At 42.7% G+C, this 19,583-nt stretch overlaps 2 protein-coding genes across 4 annotated transcripts in view; both read left to right on the top strand.

The window, feature by feature from the left end:
- The window catches only part of VPS36 (vacuolar protein sorting 36 homolog), a 33,961-nt gene extending 28,547 nt beyond the window's left edge, over positions 1–5,414 (top strand). Inside the window, exons 11-14 of the mRNA XM_055426182.2 lie at positions 18–82; positions 695–779; positions 1,915–1,991; positions 2,085–5,414. Of these exons, the coding sequence (XP_055282157.2) occupies positions 18–82; positions 695–779; positions 1,915–1,991; positions 2,085–2,178 (321 nt within the window). The 3' untranslated portion in view covers positions 2,179–5,414. The remainder of the gene's footprint in view (positions 1–17; positions 83–694; positions 780–1,914; positions 1,992–2,084) is intronic.
- Positions 5,415–8,887: 3,473 nt separating this feature from the next.
- THSD1 (thrombospondin type 1 domain containing 1) overlaps positions 8,888–19,583 on the top strand; it is a 30,813-nt gene continuing 20,117 nt past the window's right edge. The window contains exons 1-3 of one of the 3 annotated variants that reach the window (XM_055426189.2): positions 8,888–9,014; positions 12,010–12,148; positions 15,583–16,545. In XM_055426189.2, coding sequence (XP_055282164.2) covers positions 12,091–12,148; positions 15,583–16,545 — 1,021 coding nt within the window. In that variant the 5' untranslated portion in view covers positions 8,888–9,014; positions 12,010–12,090. Of the gene's footprint in view, positions 9,015–9,283; positions 9,601–12,009; positions 12,149–15,582; positions 16,546–19,583 lie in introns of those variants that run through there. The other 2 variants (XM_055426190.2, XM_055426188.2) reach the window with 2 other exon arrangements.

The raw sequence follows: 19,583 nt of genomic DNA, 5'->3' as shown, positions 1-19,583 counted from the left end.
CTTTTCCCCCTCTCTAGTTGCTTTCACCGGAAGATTTAGTGAATGCGTGCAAGATGCTGGAAGCACTGAAATTACCTCTCAGGTAAAAGAACCTTGCGGGAAGTTTGCCATCTGTTGTCACAATTCCATCCTGAGTAGACAGAGCAGCCCTGTAGGTCTGTCCTCCTGCATGGTGAGCCAGCATATACATCACTCTTCTGGAAGTTTCTCTCACATGTGGGCAGAAATCACCTGGCACCATGGACACCTGTCATCCCAGCTTCCATCCTTCCTAGGGCTGTGCAGGGCCTCAGGGGCAGGTGGTCAGACTCTTGCCAATGTGGGCTTCTCCCATGAGGTCACAGTGACCAATCTTTCTGTCCTTACACATTTTTTTTGGTCTTAGTCTCTGGAGACCTGGAAGTACAAACATTCAGCTGTGAATTGTATTTTCCTTATCCTCAGGTTTTAAAAAAAGTAGCCAGGCGTATTTTACTTAGCATGTGGATTATAGTTCAGAATTTCGTTAACTGTTTATTCATGAGCTTTTTTGGTTATGCCTTAATTGCCCATGGTCGTTATATTTGAAATATTGTTTTGTGTTAATATTGCCCTCAGACCTGGGCATAAATGAAAGTAAAAAAATATTTTCGCCTTCCTGAGGGTCCAAGATCCCAGATGGTCACAGCTTTGTTTTCCCTTCTGCGACTTTCAGACTCCGAGTGTTTGACAGCGGCGTCATGGTCATTGAACTTCAGTCCCACAAGGAGGAGGAAATGGTGGCCTCAGCCTTGGAGACGGTATGGGGACCCAGTTTCCTCCCTCCTTCGTTAGGGCTTGCCCCCTGAAGACCCCAGTGCTTAGCAACTTGAGAAACAGGATTTCCTTTTGAATTTAACTTTGCTAAAAAGTAATGTTCACAGACCCAACTGAAAACGGTTGATCATTAACAATGAGTGACTATTCATCACATTTATACTTTGAAAGCCCTTTGAAACTTGCCAACACTCATAACATCTTGTAAGTAAGAGGAGCTAGGATGATGGAGGTGCTTACTCCCTCTCTGTTTGAAACTCAGCCTTGAGAGTAAGTTTTTAACTTTGTCAGAGTGTTACCCATGATTGAACTTTTTCTTTTAGTCATACCCACGTAAGCTGCATTGTAAACATTGCAAATTGTTTTGTAAAATAATTGCTTCAAAAAATATGGAAAGCAACTGTAGTTTAGGTGGATTTTGCTGGCCAAACTGATTATTTGTTAGGACCTTGAAATATTACTGCCTGTTAGCTTCTGTGGTGAGTCTGTATAATTAGAATAACTCACATTTATTATACCTCTTATTTTAAACTCGATGAAAGTTTCCAGACTATACATATTCCGATCACATACTTAAAACCAATCCTATGTATAAGGGTCCTTTACTGGAGCATGTACTATGCACTCAGTTAGAATTTGTTGTGTGTTCCTTTTCAGACTATGAAGTACATTGCCTTTATTGGGCTTCCCAGGTGGCGCTAGTGGTAAAGAACCCGCCTCCTGATGCAGGATACTTCCAGTTCAATCCCTGGGTCGGGAAGATCCCCTCGAGGAGGGCATGGCAACCCACTCCAGCGTCCTTGCCTGGAAAATTCCATGGACAGAGGAGCCTGGAGGGCTACAGTTCATGGGGTCGCAAAGCGTTGGACACCACTTTCGTGATTTCGCACACACACATACACACAGCCCTCTTACACAGTGTTCTAGTCTACAGTGTTTGTTTTGGGTCCTTCCACTTTTGTAGACTTAAGCATTAGTGAAGAAGATTTAGTTCTAGAGTGATTTTAGTAGAAAATCCAGTCAATTATTTCTGGAGTATACGCGTAGATATTCTCCTCAGGTTAGTACCGAGGTGGCCTAAATGATCACATTTTTTTCCCTGCTCTGTGTTTCTGTTAGGTTTCAGAGAAGGGATCGTTAACATCAGAAGAGTTTGCTAAGCTCGTGGGAATGTCTGTCCTTCTGGCTAAAGAGAGGTAAGCGAGGTCTCTGCTGCTCACTTATAGCTATCATTTGTGTTTCTGAATGGATAGATGGATGATGGTGGTTTTTTTCCCCTTGACTCTTAGGTTGCTTCTTGCTGAGAAGATGGGCCATCTTTGCCGAGATGATTCAGTGGAAGGCTTGCGGTTTTACCCAAATTTATTTATGACACAGAGCTAAGAGTTTTATATCTGAAATAACTTGTTATCCATATACTTGCATCATGGAGAGGTTGAATGCCATTGAGCTAAGGGTAAACCCTGATAAACAGAATTTACTGGAACTTTGCAGTATTTTACAAGACCCTTTTCATTTCTCCCTAAATATTATGATCCAGGAAGCTTCTCTAGGATATATATAGGAAACTACAGAAAGCTGAATGCCAATATGAATTCAAAATCATGCTACTGTTGTATAGAAACCCTCAGAGTTTAACTGGAAATTTTGTGGATTTTAACTCGATCTTCAAATCTGACCATTTTTTAAAGAAAAGAATTTAGTTCATGGTGGAGGAAAGAGAAGTTGTGTGTTTGGACAGGTTAGATCATTATTTTGGTGTGACTGAAATTCACTGAATTATAAAAGAAGTTTCTCTTTGCATTTAGTGTGCACCTTTGGGGGGTTTTCATGAAGAAGTTTAGACCTACAGTGTAGTTTAAGAACCTGACAATATCCAACTGCAGGATGTCACATGAGGCTCTTCCTAAGGGCTTTTTAGAAGCAGCCATAGGCATGCCTTCAACAGACCAAATAAAGCAGCTTAAAAAGAGAGAGAATTTTGCTTGACTTCCATATATATAATCTGACTAGTTTCTTTTTTTTTTTAAGTGATGATTTCATGACTGGCATTTAAAGAATGCAACTATGTCATTCTGTTTTAAAAACTGCTGTGGATTTTGCTAGTGAATTAAAGAGCTGTATGGACATGCCTGGAGATACGGTTACAAAATTGGGAAGTAGACGGTTCAGGATTTCCCTCAGATTGTTGTGTGGGTGGAGGGGCCTGGAAGAACTTTTAACTAGCTTTATTTACATGAACCTTGGTGCTCTTTTACCTCAAAGCCAAGGATGGACAAATAGAAAGTTGAAATGTTAATATGTCTCCTTTTCCTTCCCTTAAGGAGTTTCACTGCTGAACTTTTAAAAACTCTTTCTATCATCCTCTAGCAATATGTTTTTCCTTTACTCCACACATTATAAGTTGTGTGGAGAAACTCTCACTAGAAAGTATTACTGAGATGACTGGCAAATACTGAATCCAGATCGCTTGAGTTTTCTAGTGGACTTCATTACTGCAACACGGCGTGCAGTCCGTTGGCATTACCTCAAACTCAGGGACACCACAGGGAGAGGAGGAGGGCCGCTTTCAAGGCTGAGTTGGCAGTGGAAGGTCACTGATGGGTTTTGGCCAAGCCTCTGAAAGGGGTGGTATCTGTACTGAGAAAACCTTTGAGAGCAGGAGGCGGGAATGCTCAGGCTGAGACTCTGGGCTCCCTGAGACATCCTCACTGAGAAGTGGAGGGCCACTGCTGGGCTCCTGCAGATGCCCTGTGGGCAAGGTCCAGGGGACCCTCAGCTGCAGACCCAGGGAAACCCTCCACGTGCAGCCAGAGTCCATGGTCCCTGACACCCGCCTGATCCCTGTTGCTGCTTCACATCCTCCAGTGTCACGGGAACGTCGTGCCTGAGGCATCCTGCCTTTTAGTTCCAAATCCGTCGCTGATTCCACGTGGTGATGACACACCCCTTAACATCCCCTGTCGTTTGTTTGGGGGGAAATTCAGTGTCTGGCTGCCCAAGTCTTTGGAGCCATTGTGTATGGTTGTTTGCATGTCACTCCTGTCTGGGAAGCACTCTGACACACACACACACAGACACACACACACACACAGACACACACACACAGACACACACACACACACTCATTCATTCAATCCATATCTCATCTGCCAGGGTTTTAAAAAATTAACACGTAAATAATCTGTTTCACCAGTTGGAATAAGTTGCAACTAAGATTGTTAGAGCTACTGGGTCTTCTAGCTATAATGGTGTCGATTCATTACAGCAGATTCCCATGAGTCAGCATATTTATTTATACTAGGGTGACAGCACATTAACAAAAATGGAGCAGTCTGAATTATATAAAATGAACTAAAGTGACATGAATCTAGTTTTGCAAATGTCACGTTAATTAAAAAACAGGTATGATTGATCTTATTGTTTTAAAGTGGGCATTCTTCACTGTTTCCAGACCTCTATATGTTATATTTTTGTTCATTTTGTTTTGTTTTTGCTAAATAAGGTGTCATTTTGTTCCTTTGTTGGTGGAGGTTATGTTTAAATACAACCAGTCAGGCCCTAAGTGCAAAAAAGTTCTGTCTTGGTGCTTATCACTGTTATTATTTTTGCTTTCTAACTTTGCTCTTCAGAGCACAAATCTGTAGCTTTATGATAATGGAATATTTCTAGTTACATACTGTCCAATTTTTTTACATTGTGCAAGTGAAGAATGTTTTCAGGGTTAAATGATTGGTATTAATGTATATAAAGTAAAATTATTGCAAAATTTAAAAATAATTTTTCTTAACTTGGTGTTGTTTTTAAATACTCTTTGAAAAAAATGTATGAAAATGATAAAGGTTTAGTCAGAATAAGCCAGTATGTTAAGATTTTTTCTTTTAGATTTTATAATCAAGTTGATTATAAATATTTTTGACATCAAGGTCTTACGATTTTAGTTGTCTTAAGAAAATGGGAAATGACTCATGAACTGTTCTTTTTTATTTTTTTTAATTCTTGATGTGAATTCTGACCATGTGTATTTATGTGAAGGTATTATCTCTTGTTCCCTGTTACCAGACTAAGCCAACCAGACATGAATTTATCATGTCATTATTCTCATGCTCAGATACTTAGAATGGTTCTTCCTTGCCCAACAACCTCCGAGTTTCCATCTGATACAGTAGAGTCACAATTTATAAGATGGGTAGGTTTTAAGGACTGTGCTTAAGGATGGAATCAAGCATGCTCAATATGATCCGTGAAAATCTCTGAAATTGCCAATAAAGTTCTCTATATAATCTTACAAGTAGAATGGCTGTAAAGTGATACATGAATATTTTATGACTATAGCAAGTGAAATATATAATAAAAGACTACATATCAACAGTAGACTTTTGTAGTACCAATAATTAAAGTACTTAAATGTGTCTTTTTTTTCCCCTTTTTCTTCACTATGCTGATAGGTATGGTTGAATTTATGTAAATGTATTGCTGATCCTACTCCGTATGATAGATCTTAAGTGTCAGCTTCACGGGGGTAGAGATTTTTATCTGCTTTGTTCACGGATATGTCCTCAGAGCCTAGACTCAGGCCTGGCACACAGTAAGCATCCAATAAAATGACTACCAAATGAGTGACCTCCAATGTGTGTGCCTGTTTATAAATGGGCTTCACTTCACCCTACTTTCATCTCTCGTTGAATTCAATAAAAAGAAACATTTTTGAATACCTGTTGACTTCGTGTGAGTAATTGGGCCACTGGGGGATACAGAAGTGAATGAGATGCAGCCCCTGCTTTTAAGAGGGTAGCCTCAATGGGACACAGACATGTGAGCAGCCTTAACTGAAGATGGGAATGAAGTCTGTGTGCCGTGGCAGGGGCACGGGTGCCATGCTTGGAGGACAGAGGAGGGAGGCTTCTGTTTTGATGGAGGACTGTCTGAGAAGGTCTGATGGGAGAGGAGGAGCTGATCCACTAGGCTCAAGAGATGGTCAGGGGAAGGCACTGGGTCAGGGAACGACGGGAGGTCTGGCCCTTCCTCTTCCTGGGCCACACCGTCCTTGTTCAGACGTCCCTTTGTTATTTCCTCCCATCCACCAACCCCCACCCTAATAATCAAAACCATACTTTGCTCGTTCCCACCTGCTCTAGAAAAATCTGTTTCCAGGACACAACTCTACTATTCTGAAACCCAATTAACCATATGTTGGGTTGGTCAAAAAGTTCATTTGGGTTTTTCCATAAGCTCTTACGAACTTTTTGGCCAGCCCAACACTTGACTGTCTTTTATCTTGTTCTCTGTTATCTTGAAGCCATAAAACAGAGAAATTAGATTTAAATTTTAAGGAATATCACATAATACCTCTTTGGAATTCCCAGTGACCTACATCAGTGATTGTACATGGTAGATTCCTAGTTAAGTATTCACTCAGTTGAGTGGCTTTTGAATTACAGTGTGTCTTGAGTCTGAAACCTTAGTCTGTCCTTTACCCTCTTTCCAAGAAACTTCTTATCCACACTTGTCCGGGCTCAGCCTGTCTGAGATATGCTGTCTTATTCAAATTCCATGACATGGGCCAGGTCCGTGATGTGGGAAGCATTCCAGAAAAGTTAGATTAACACACACGTAAGGTCTTGTTTTCACAATGTGACAACTGGGTCAATCATTTTCTTTCTTGTGCTCTAATAATCACGAGTCAGTTAAAGCTTGTCTCTCAGAGTGTTATCTGCTGCTGCTAAGTCGCTTCAGTCGTGTCCAACTCTGTGCGACCCCATAGACGGAAGCCCACCAGGCTCCCCTGTCCCTGGGATTCTCCAGGCAAGAACACTAGAGTGGGTTGCCATTTCCTTCTCCAAGAGTGTTATCTAGGGGGAAAAAATCTCCCTATTTATATAAAGGGTGTTATTGAGATAGTGAACACATTTTACACAATTTGCAAAAGATCCCTTGACCAGCCACTTACTCAAGATATCTTTGTCAGCCAGCTTTTTTTAGTTTAATACAGCTAAGACCATACCATGGTTCTTTTGAAAGCTTTTTTCCTTTAAATTTCTGTTGGCTTCTTTTTAGACAGGATTAAACTGTCTTAACTGTCTAGTAAACAGTTTGGCAAGAATTCAAATTAAAGCAAAAATGACCAAACATCTCAATAATGATCTTATTTAAAAATTGACCAAGCACATTGATCCCAGGCCCTTGCACTTCGACTGAGGCAGAGTGGGTTTCTAGGAAGAGTGTGTGTCTGAGAGATCAACACTGAGCAAGTTGCTTTCTATACATTTCACTCAATCACCACAAAACTTCAGAATAACTATCGTAGATGTCTTTTGCAGTGGAGGAAAGGAGGGGTTAAGTATTTGCCCAAGGTTTATGGAGGCAAGGCTGGACTTTATTTCTACTGCATCTAACTCCCACTCTTAAAATGAGCTCTTGCTTTCAAAACCAAATATGTCAGGGCTTGTGGCATGTATTTAAAAGTTCTCACTTGGTTGATGAATAGATGTTAGACTAGATAATTCTGACTGTGAAATTGGATGGTAACCTTTGCCAACTAAAAATTGTCACTTGCTACCTGCCTCTGCAAGGATTTGGTCACCAGTCCCTGCAATCACTGACCCTAACACACCCTTGAAAGGAGTTTAGGATGGAGATCAAGAATGACACTGCCCTGGAAGGCTACCCAGATGGCACAGCAGTAAAGAATCAGCCTGCCAATGCAGGAAGCTAGACACAAGAGATGGGGGTTCGATCCCTGTGTCAGGAAGATCCCCTGGAGGAGGCATGGCAACCAACTCCAGTATTCTGTCCTGGAGAATCCCACGGACAGAGGAGCCTGATGGGCTACAGTCCATGGGGTCACAAAGTGTCGGATATCACTGAGCATGCATGCACGCCTGTGCATTGGGAAACAATGGCAGAACAGGCCTTCAGATAGTTAAGTATTTTTCAGATTTTATGAGCTCAGTTTCTTGCCTCATATCTAGAATAGCACAAATTATTAACAGAGACATCTGTGCCTGGTGACTAGCACAAACCACGCATATATACAGACCTCCCACCCTACCTCTTGGGAGCATTTCCTCAGAGCTATCTGAGAGGTGAATCCTGGGCTTTAGTCCTCATTTTGCTCCAAATAAAAACAACTCACAACTCTCACATTGCATATTTTTTTCATTCCACACATTAAAGCCTTTTTGGAATCTTTGGCTGGATTGAATCAGTACAATGCTTTGCAAATTTGGTACCTTTGATAACCTCTGAGAGCTCTGATAACCGAATAATTGGGCTACCTTTTAAAAGATTAAGTGATAGATTCAAGGACTTGCAAATGGTACATTTCTGAGTTAAAAATAGAGGTAAAATTTACAAACAGTGAGATGCACGGATCGTAAGTTGAATGTTTTGACAAATACATAATGAATCCGTGTAATTCGCACCTCAACCAACAGAATATGTCTACCCGACTCCGCACACCGCCCCCCCCGCCCCCAAAGATTCCTGGAGCCTCGTTCCAATCACCCGCTCCCCAGGGACCACCAAATCTGGGCTCCGATTTCCTAACCACACATTGGTATGCTAATGGTAAACGGTCCTGCACGTTACACCCTATTCAAAAACAAGCCCGGCTGTTAAGGTGGAACTCTATCCTCTCCTATTGTTTTAAAAACACAACTTGAACACTTTCGGTTTCGAGTTTTTAAAACGCGATTTTTAATGTAAATAACCGCTTCTGGCTCCGGAGAGAAACGAAGAGGCACCTTCGTGAGCTCTTCTCTTTTGAAGCTCTTCAATGACGTCTGGGAAACCAAGCTTCCAGCCAACTTCAATGACTGCCTCGTGGTCCCCCAGAAGAATGACCCGGGGGCGGAGGAGCGGGGCGGGGGAGAAGAGACCGGATCGCACGTGCGGGGAGACGGGGCGGCTCGCCCTTACCCCGGCTCCGGGTCGCGGGGCGGGGGTCCGCGCCGCCTCCCCGCAGGCCGCGGCCGGCCGCGCGTTTCCTGCCGGGCTTCCTGCCCGGGCGCGGGCAGGAAAGGATGCGCGGCGGCCCCGCCGGGCTCCCGGGGGCCCCCGCCCGCCGGGTGCCTCCCTCCCCGCGCCGTCGGGGGCGGTCCCGGGCGGGGCTGCGGGAGCGGCGCGGCGGCCCGGGGCGCGGGGTGCTCCGCCAGCTGCCTCGCCGCCCGTGAGGTCGCTCGCCCTCCTCCTCGCCGGCCGGCCCGCCCGTCCCAGAGGTAAGAGGGCTCCTCCGGAGCGACCTGCGGAGCGCCCCCGCCGCGGGGTCCCCGAGGCTGCCGGGGCCCTGCCGCGCCACCCTCCCCGCCGCCGGAGCGCGCAGGTGGACGGTGCCGTCCCCGCCGCGCACCCAGCCCCCGGCCCCGCGGGCGCGCTGCAGAGGGTCGTCTCCGCCGCGCCGAGTCCCGACTTCAGCCTGCACCTGGCGCAGGCGTGGCCGAGGGACGCAGCGGACCGCAGATAGATGCGCGCTGAGTCCGGACAGTTTGGGACCCTTGAAAATCAGCGTCTGGGATATTCTGCGTTTCCGAACAGGCTTGCGTCTTTCCAGAAAGAAATCCTTTCTGGGATACAAGCAGTATGAGATACGTGCCGCTTTAGGAGGACTTGGGGCTGAGGACACCGGCAGCCTTAGGTTTCCAAGCGTGACCTTGACCTGCGGGCCTGGGAAAAGCTGGGTGGACGCCGGGACCAGGCACCGCCGACTCGGCCGAACACATAAATGCATCCTGCTTGGAATTTAGGGATTTCCTCTTAATAAATATCGTTAGACGTACACACGAGCGTGCGCACGTTTGTCAGAAGGTACAGGATCACTTTTCTTTTTATTCTTTCCTAAGTCATTGGTCTCATGAACCTCAGCGTAATTCAGTTTCTTTTTCTGAGTTCTGAAGACGCCTTCGGGGACAGATAAGCGTTTATCTTAGCAGATTTCAGCAAAAGTAGATCTGAGTTCTGAGATCTGAGTTCTGCGTCATGCCATTAACCACTGAGAATATGCCCCTACCCTGTAGCTGCTATGTTTAGAATGTCTCTAAACACTTCTGTATGTGAACGCTCTATATAAGATTTTTTCTTTAAATGTGTATAAAGGATGCCCAAGTTCTTATTTTCTCAAGAAACGATTATCAAGCCAAACACTGTAAGTAGCCAGTGGTGGTATTGGGAACACCTGTTGAAAGAAAATAAGCAAGGTTTAAACAAATTTTAAAAGCTCGCTGTTTTCTTTAAAAAAAAAAAAAAGTAGTGCTTTTTTTTTTTTACCCAGCATTCCATGACATTCTAGGGTGCTCTGTTAACATCTTCATATTAATGAAAAAAATCAGGATTTATTTTCAAAAGCTTGACAATATTTTTAAAAAATCCATAGTATGCAAACCATATTATGTCTTATAAAATAAAACAGCCTGGTTTCAGATAGCCTGGATTATTTTATAATTCCATTTCCATGCAGCTCTAAATATAGATTATCACGATTCCTTTTTACTGATCTTTTTCATAAGGAAGAAAATGTGTTATAATCAGAAAATCAGTTGTGGTTAAGAACTTCTTTGAAAATGTTTGTCATGGCGTGGTAAAGTGAAGTGTTAGTTGCTCAGTTGCCGGCCGATTCCTTGGGACCCAGTGGACTAGCCCGCCAGGCTTCTCTGTCCATGGGATTTCCCAGGCAAGAAAACTGTAGTGGGTAGCCATTCCTTTCTCCAGGGGACCTTGCCAACCCAGGAATCAAACCCAGGTCTCTTGCATTGCCAGCGGGTTCTTTACCATCTGAGCCACCAAGGAAGCCTGTTTGTCATGCGGAAACAAGCAGTTTGGGAGGAGTCAGTTCCACTTTTGGGGGCCAGAGATTGCTTGTTTCTTCTTACTTTGGTTACTGAGTATCAAGTGACTTAAAGGAACCATTTTAATTGCCCTCTGTGCCCTCGCTTGCCGCAGAGATACGATGATGCTCATCTGCTGTCTTTGGCCAGGTTTCCCAATTCATGTAAAAGGAAAGGATTGGGTCAAATCTGTGCCTAATTCCAACAAAACTGAATTTTCTTTTTTGGTTGTTTTTGGAGAGGGCGAGAGCCCTAATTGCATAATTACACTTTATATCTCTGCTTCTCTTTGAGGAAGTCCAGCATTTCCTTTTACTCAACCAGCTCTTACAGAGAGAAAGCTAATAGAGACAGACCTGTTTCCTTTCCACCAAATTTCTGATTATTTCAATCAGTCTTCTTAATTCCCTTAATTCCTGCCTTCAGATAAGAAGGGATCTGACATACATATATTTTGAATATAATATGCTTTTTAAAAACTTACTTAAAGTAGATTAACTGTGCATAATAGGGGGGAATGCAGACATTAAGAAAATATCTATTTGGTAATGCTTAGTATCCAATAGTTTCCTAGACTTAAGTATGAAAAAAACTGGCTCTTAAATGCCCTGCATCTCATTCTGTTGTGTAATAGTCTGTATCAAAGTGCCACTTCTCACAAATCATCCTGAACCACGGGCCGTCAAGGTCTTCCCTGCCCTCCTCGGTGGTCTGGGAAGATTGCTGCCTGAAATCATACATCTCCTGATGCATGCTAGCCAGTAGCAACAAGTATTGGAAGGCTGCCAAAGATGATAGCTGTTTTGTCTTTAGAATGCCCTAACCAAGGGAAATCAGGGCCACATTTGATTGCAATAATCTGAGTATCTTTTTTTCTAAGGCTTAATAATTTTGATGTAGCTCCTAGGCATTAAGAAATGGAGCAATCCAGATAACACACCAATTATGTAAGACAGACAGTGTTAATATAAGTCCATTTGTGGAAGCAGGGGGGGTCTACACAACAGATGCAAAAATTTGACAAAATGTTAGTCAGTTGGTTAGCCATGCATATAAATGTGCGAAGGTTGGTTATGAGCTTCAATAAAATTAAGCAAAGAGCAACCAACTCTCCACTTAAAGGTCTGCTATAAAGATAAAAGACATGGTGTTTTGCAGAGAAAGTCTTGCTGTGGGCAGACCTAGATGTTCTTAGCAGGTGAGCTATAATGAAAGGAAAGGAACGTGTATAATTACTGATCATTTCCCTGGGGGCAACAGTAATGTCCTTCCTGTTTTCTTTTCAGTATTAACTAGAAAGTCTGACTTCTTAGAATGGTTTTGTCATCTCAGGGTTACTATTTTATGAATCACATTGAACAGAGCCAATATTTCTTTGAGGTTCTCCTTGCAGGTGTTTTTGAAAGAAGATTCCACAATTCGGATGTGAAAAAGGACATGAGGAGACCAAAGACCTGGGATTTTGCTGATCAGAATGAAACAAACGTTGAAAGACTTTTCAAATCTATTGCTGGTGGTGCTCTGTGACTATGGTAAGTGTTGAGTGCACTTATGCTGTGGATCCCAGTGAAGAAACAGAAATGGGAGGTTTTTAAATGCATGAATGTTGATGCCTCTTTATTAAGGAGGCAGGGCAGGGACTCCAGTTCAGTGCCTTTTAAACCATGATTCTTGCAACCCTAGGTTCTCTTAAGGTTCTGCATTATTAATTCAAATTTCATTTAAAATATATTTTAAGGTTTTTTTTAAACTCACTTTCATTTCACAGGTTGGAGACAAACATGTTGCCCTCACTTTGATTTCCTACTGTTTCAGTATTATACATTTGTGTGTATACTCTTTTTTAGTTTTGTTTTTATTTATTGTTTTGTTTTCACCGTGCCTCAAAGCATGTGGGAGCTTAGTTCCCCAACCAGGGATTGAACCCACACCCCCTGCAGTGGAAATACTGAGTCTTAACTGCTTGACCACCAGGGAAGTCCCTAGGATTCATTTCTTTTAAAGTCTTTTATGTGCATATTCATGTATGCTCGGTTGCTTCAGTTGTATCTGACACTTTGCAACCCCATGGACTGTATCCTGCCAGACTCCTCTGTCCATGGGATTCTCCAGGCAAGAATTCTGGAGTCGGTTGTTATTTCCTTCTCCGGGGGATCTTCCCAACCCAGGGATTGAACCTGTGTCTCCTGCATTGCAGGCAGATTCTTTATCACTGAGCCATGGGGGAAAACATTGCTCTGCATCTAATAGCCTTCTATGAAAAACTATAAAAGGTTACTTTGTTTCATAAAGATAAAGTCATCAAACATTTCTATTTAAATAGTCTGCAAGGATGTTTGTTGTTGTTGAGAACAAAATATTTTACAGGCACATAAAAAAGTTGATTGAGCAGAAAATAAAGAGTAAAAGTTGAGTGCAAAGGCTGCTACTAAAAATGGAGGTATTTTCATATATGTGGGGTTTTAGCCCCTTCTCCATTTGAAATTGATCACAACACACCATTACCAGTTAGATTTTTTTTTTTTTTGAAATCTACATGATTATATTGAGATACCAGTTCCTTTAAAGGAGTGGGAGAAAGGAAATGAATGGAGAAAACTGAACTGTAGTAGTCAGTTTGATGGTGTGACCAAATTGTAGTTTTCTAAATGAGAATCTATTCTTGCCTGTAGAAACTAGAGTTCAAGTGTAAAGCAGCCAAGTTCCCTCTTCAATACACACCTTCTATCTGCTGCTGTTGAGATTCATCAGTTGTCTCTTTCTTGTCCATTTCCAAAGGGACGTATGTGTCTCTTTCATTGACTAGCTGCCCAGCAAATTAGAATCTGATCTGCCTCTGTGGTAACCGTATCCTTGAAAATAGATTTTCATTAATTAACTAAGTATGGTGTGCTTCTCAGTGTTAAAATGCATCACAGAACCATTCTGCCCCATCGGATGCAAATGAATATAAGCTTTGTTCCCAGTCCTTGGTCAGCTCTGAACCCCCTTAGAAGCTGCATCAAAAGCAGCCGCCTTCCTTAACTCTGAGTCACCTTCATCCAACAGGGAGTGTTCCTCAATTTGTATGTTGATGAAAAAAAAAAACTATTATGGTCTTTCAGGTGTCCAGATCTATCAAAGTTTTATACATTTTACTTCACCTCATCTTAAATAAGAAGTGAGTGAAGTGCTGAGGCGATCAAAACAAACCTTCATGTGACAGTATTTCATGTGCTGATTCTAATAACCATTTTTTAATATTCTTGAATAGTCTACTTTTTCTTTTTTAAAAAATTTTTTATTGGTTTATTGTTGATTTACAGTGTTGATTATTTTCTGCTGTATAGCCAAGTGAATTTAATTTATTTTTTATTGAAGTATAGTTGATTTACAATACTATGTCAGTCTCTGCTGTAGATTGAATGTATTTAAGGACTACCAGCCCAGACAACACATTGAGGTCCTTTGGGCATATATGACATATATAATTATTGTCGCATTACTGTATTTTATTATCATGTATGTATAAGAAGACTTACAAATTCCTCCTTACACATGTTGTTTTTCAAACCAAAGGGCACTGCGCTTTCTTAAATCTAGAATGCTTCTTACCCTAGCCACAGGCCAGTTGATTGTTGTATTGCCAGATTCTGTCTCTTTTGGTATGTATTTGGATGGGGTTCAAAGTAGAAACAAGGATTCTTGTGTGTCTGTGTTCTTTCTGCTTTTCACTTCAGCTGCTCCAGTGGGTCTCCTTTTTAAAAAAAGATATTTTCCTAACTAAGTGATACTTTTGGGCTAGTAGTCATCTATCTTGTCTAGGCCTGTTACTATAATGTCATTAAAATCACCAAGGACATACTTAGCTATTCCATGAATGTTCACTCTGTCCCCTGGATTAATCCATGTAGGGTAGAATGTCAACATTTCTTATTCATCTAAAAATTTCTGCCTTATACAAACGAAAGGCAGTTTCTTTACTGGTAAAAATACTCACACACTTGTCTTGAATGTCAGAAAGCAGTAACTTACAGGTACAGCTGATCATTGGATAACGTGGGGTTTAAGGAGTCTGATCCTCTGCACAGTTGAAAATCCTGATATAACTTATAGTTGGCCCTTCATATCTGCTGTTTGCATCTTCAGAGTCAGCCAACCACAGATCATCTAGTTACTGTTTACTGTTGGGATAAATCTGTGCCGAAGTGGAGCCTTGCAGTTCAAACCCGTGTTGTTCAGACATCAACTGTATATTTAGAGTTGTCCATGTTAAGTAATCTAGAGTACTTCATATTATATCATTTAGATCAGGCTTTCTTTCACTTCACCGTAAGTAAACCTGTAGATGTGTGTGTGTGTGCATGCATGCACGTGCTAAGTCGCTTCAGTCATGTCCTACTCTTGGCAACCCTATGGATGGTAGCCTGCCAGGCTCCTGTGTCCATGTGATTCTCCAGGCAAGAGTGCTGGAGTGGGTAGCCATGCCCTCCTCCAGGGGATTTTCCTGACCCAGGAATCAAACCTGCGCCTCCTATGTCTCCAGCATTGCAGGTGGATTCTTTACCACTGAACCACTGGGGAAGCCCTCACTGTAAACCTATTTCCTGCAAATACCTAAATACTACAATATGACTAAAGTGAGCAAAGTGAAGTGTTGGATTTTTATCATGAGAATTGTCGATTGTTACTCTTGCCTTGTTAGTTTTTCTTCACGGATAGATTCCATTGTTGACTGTTGAGAATTCAGAGTATCCATTCATTATTTTGAACAAGAATCATGAAAGATGGAGATGAAGGACCTGAGCCATTTTAGAATGGAAGTGGCTCAGGGCCCAGCCCCCAGGGTTAGCACTCAGCATCATTTCATGTCAACCTTGGTGCAGTTCAAACTTCTCCTGTGTCTAAAATGCTGTTTTCATCGATGTCATCAGTTCTGCTGCTCAGATGTCCCTATTTAAAACTCACTGTGACCATTTCCTTTCAGTTCTTGGAGAGGCTGAGTATCTCGTGCTGGGGGAGCCGGGCCATGTAGCACTCAGCAACAGCACAGTGACTGTGGATCTCCATGGTGCCAACGGGACGCTGAGGAATGTCTCTGTCCTGCTGGTGGAGGCCAGCTCCAACCAGACTCTTACCACCAAATACCTCCTGACCAACCAGTCCCAGGGGACCCTCGAGTTTGAGTGCTTCTACTTCAAGGAGGCTGGCGACTACTGGTTTGTGATGACCCGGGAAGCGACAAACAGCAGCCTCCCAGTCCCCCCAAGGGAGAGGAGCGCCTTTCTCAAGGTAGAATGGCCCGTCTTCCACGTTGACCTGAGCAGGACGTCCAAGGCGGCCGAAGGCACCTTCCAGGTGGGCCTTTTCACCAGTCAGCCGCTGTGCCCGTTCTCCGGGGACAAGCCCAACATCTTGCTGGACGTCACCTTCACCAACAGCCTCCTGGAGGCGAGGGCAGGTCAGGCCCCACCGCTGGAGATTAGGGCCAGCAAGCAGGTGGAGCTCGCTCAAGGCCAGTGGGTTGAGTTCAACTGCCCCCCCGTGGGGCCGGAAGCCTACGTCACGGTCACTGTGGTGCTAAAGCTGCTGGGCCGAGACTCGGTCATTACGTCCACAGGCCCCATTGACCTGGCCCAGAAATTTGGATACAAACTGGTGATGGAGCCAGAGCTCACCTGTGAGGCCGGGGTGGAGGTCACGGTGCTGCCCCCGCCGTGCATCTTCGTCCGAGGGGTGATCACCGTCTTCAAGGAAGCACCCAGACTCCCCGGGGAGAGGACCAGTCGGCTGGCTGAAAACAGCCTGGCCTTGGGAGAGAGGAGAACAGTATTCAACTGCACTTTGTTTGACATGGGGAGGAATAAATACTGCTTTGACTTTGGCGTTTCAAGCCGAAGCCAGTTTTCTGCAAAGGAGAAGGAGTGCATGCTAATTCGGAGAAGTATAGGTTGGTATTGCAATTTTAAAACTTTTTTTTTTTTAATGAAATTGGTATCTTCATACAATCAAAATTATTCTTTTGAATTTAAATGAACTTGATTTTCTGTGAACTTCAGTCCAGTCGCTCAGTTGCGTCCAACTCTTTGTGACCCCGTGAATCATAGCATGCCAGGCCTCCCTGTCCATCACCAACTCCCGGAGTTCACTCAAACTCATGTCCATCGAGTTGGTGATGCCATCCAGCCATCTCATCCTCTGTCGTCCCCTTCTCCTGCCCTCAATCTTTCCCAGCATCAGGGTCTTTTCAAATGAGTTAGCTCTTCGCATCAGGTGGCCGAAGTATTGGAGTTTCAGCTTCAACATCAATCCTTCCAATGAACACCCAGGACTGGTCTCCTTTAGGATGGACTGGTTGGATCTCCTTGCAGTCCAAGGGACCCTCAAGAGTCTTCTCCAACACCACAGTTCAAAAGCATCAATTATTCTGCGCTCAGCTTTCTTTATAGTCCAACTCATATCCATACATAACCACTGGAAAAACCATAGCCTTGACTAGACGGACCTTTGTTGACAAAGTAGCGTCTCTGCTGTTTAATATGATGTCTAGGTTGGTCATAACTTTCCTTCCAAAGAGTAAGCATCTTTTAATTTCATGGCTGCAGTCACCATCTGCAGTGATTTTGGAGCCCAGAAAAATAAAGTCTGACACTGTTTCCACTGTTTCCGCATCTATTTGCCATGAAGTGATGGGACCGGATGCCGTGATCTTAGTTTTCTGAGTGTTGGACTTTAAGCCAGCTCTTTCACTCTCCTCTTTCATTTTCATCAAGAGGCTCTTTAGTTCTTCACTTTCTGCCATAAGGGTGGTGTCATCTGCATATCTGAGGTTATTGATATTTCTCCCAGCAATCTTGATTTCGGCTTGTGCTTCCTCCAGCCCAGCGTTCCTCATGATGTACTCTGCATAGAAGTTAAATAAGCAGGGTGACAATATACAACCTTGACGTACTCCTTTTCCTATTTGGAACCAGTCTGTTGTTTCATGTCCAGTTCTAACTGTTGCTTCCTGACCTGCATGCAGGTTTCTCAGGAGGCAGGTCAGGTGGTCTGGTATTCCCATCTCTTTCAGAATTTTCCACAGTTTGTTGTGATCCACACAGTCAAAGGCTTTGGCATTGTCAATAAAGCAGAAATAGATGTTTTTCTGGAACTCTTGCTTTTTCGATGATCCAGCGGATGTTGGCAATTTGATCTCTGGTTCCTCTGCTTTTTCTAAAACCAGCTTGAACATCTGGAAGTTTACAGTTTACGTATTGCTGAAGCCTGGCTTGGAGAATTTTGAGCATTAGTTTATTAGTGTGTGAGATGAGCGCAGTTGTGCAGTAGTTTAAGCATTCTTTGGCATTGCTTTTCTTTGGGATTGGAATGAAGACTGACCTTTTCCAGTCCTGTGGCCACTGCTGAGTTTTCCAAATTTACTGGCATATTGAGTGCAGCACTTTCACAGCATCATCTTTCAGGATTTGAAATAGCTCAACTGGAGTTCCGTTACCTCCACTAGCTTTATTCGTAGTGATGCTTCCTAAGGCCTATCTGACTTTACATTCCAGGATGTCTGGCTCTAGGTGAGCGCGAGTGATCACACCTTCGTGATTATCTGGGTTGTAAAGATCTCTTTTGTACAGTTCTGTGTATTCTTGCCACCTCTTCTTAATATCTTCTGCTTCTGTTAGGTCCATACCATTTCTGTCCTTTATTGAGCCCATCTTTGCATGAAATGTTCCCTTGGAATCTCTAATTTTCTTGAAGAGGTCTCTAGTCTTTCCCATTGTATTGTTTTCTCCTGTTTCTTTGAATTGATCGCTGAGGAAGGCTTTCTTATCTCTCCTTGCTATTCTTTGGAACTCTGCATTCAGATGCTTATATCTTTCCTTTTCTCCTTTGCTTTTCGCTTCTCTTCTTTTCACAGCTATTTGTAAGTCCTCCTCAGACAGCCATTTTGCTTTTTTGCATTTATTTTTCTTGGGGTTGGTCTTGCTGCCTGTCTCCTGTACAGTGTCACAAACCTCCATCCATAGTTCATCAGGCACTCTATCAGATCTAATCCCTTAAATCTATTTCTCACTTCCACTGTATAGTCATAAGGGATTTGATTTAGGTTATACCTGAGTGTTCTATGAACTGTGCCATCATTTTTATGGTTCCTCGTAATGTTCCAATAAATATTAACATCCTTCTCTGAAAAATGAAGAATATTGGTAAGCATACCCAGCTCACTGCTAACTAACTGCTGTAGGTCTCAGTTTCCCAATCAATAAAGTGGGGATCATAAGAGTATCTGCCTCAGGGAGTTGTGAGAATTAAGGGAAATCAGTGTGTACATTTCTTAGCACGGTGCCTGGCATGTAGGAAGCACTGATAAACTTCAGCTGTTACTACATTGTATTTTATTTTTTAGGTATTTTTGTTCTCTAACTTTTATGTTGGAGTATAGTTGATTTACAATATTGTGTTAAGTTCAGATATACAGCAAAATAAATCAGCTATATATATATGTTTATCTCCATTCTTTTTCAGATTCTTTTCCCATATAGTTTATTAAAAATACTGAGTTCTCTGTGCTATGCAGTAGGTTCTTGCTGATCATCTTTTTTATATATAGTGTGTACATGTTAATCCCAACCTTCTAATTTATCCTCCTGCCACCTTTCCGCTTTAGTAACCATAAGTTTAAGAGTTGGTAGGTCTGTTTTCTGCTTTGTAAATAAGCTTATTTGTATCATTTTTTTAGATTCCACATATAAGTGATGTATGATACTTGTCTTTCTCTGAATTTACTTCTCTTGGGATGATAATCTCTAGGTCCATCCATGTTGCTGCAAATGGCATTATTTCATTCTTTTTTGTGGCTGAGTACAGGTTTCTTGAAAAACCTGTATGCAGGTCAGGAAGCAACAGTCAGAACTGGACATGGAACAACAGACTGGTTCCAAATAGAAAAAGGAGTACGTCAAGGTTGTATATTGTCACCCTGCTTATTTAACT

Source organism: Moschus berezovskii, chromosome 13, assembly GCF_049115385.1.
Source record: "Moschus berezovskii isolate FMDL1 chromosome 13, NW_MosBer_1.0, whole genome shotgun sequence".
Classification (NCBI taxonomy): Eukaryota; Metazoa; Chordata; class Mammalia; order Artiodactyla; family Moschidae; genus Moschus; species Moschus berezovskii.
The sequence above is the reverse complement of the archived record's forward strand: the minus strand, read 5'-3'. Positions and strand labels throughout refer to the sequence as shown.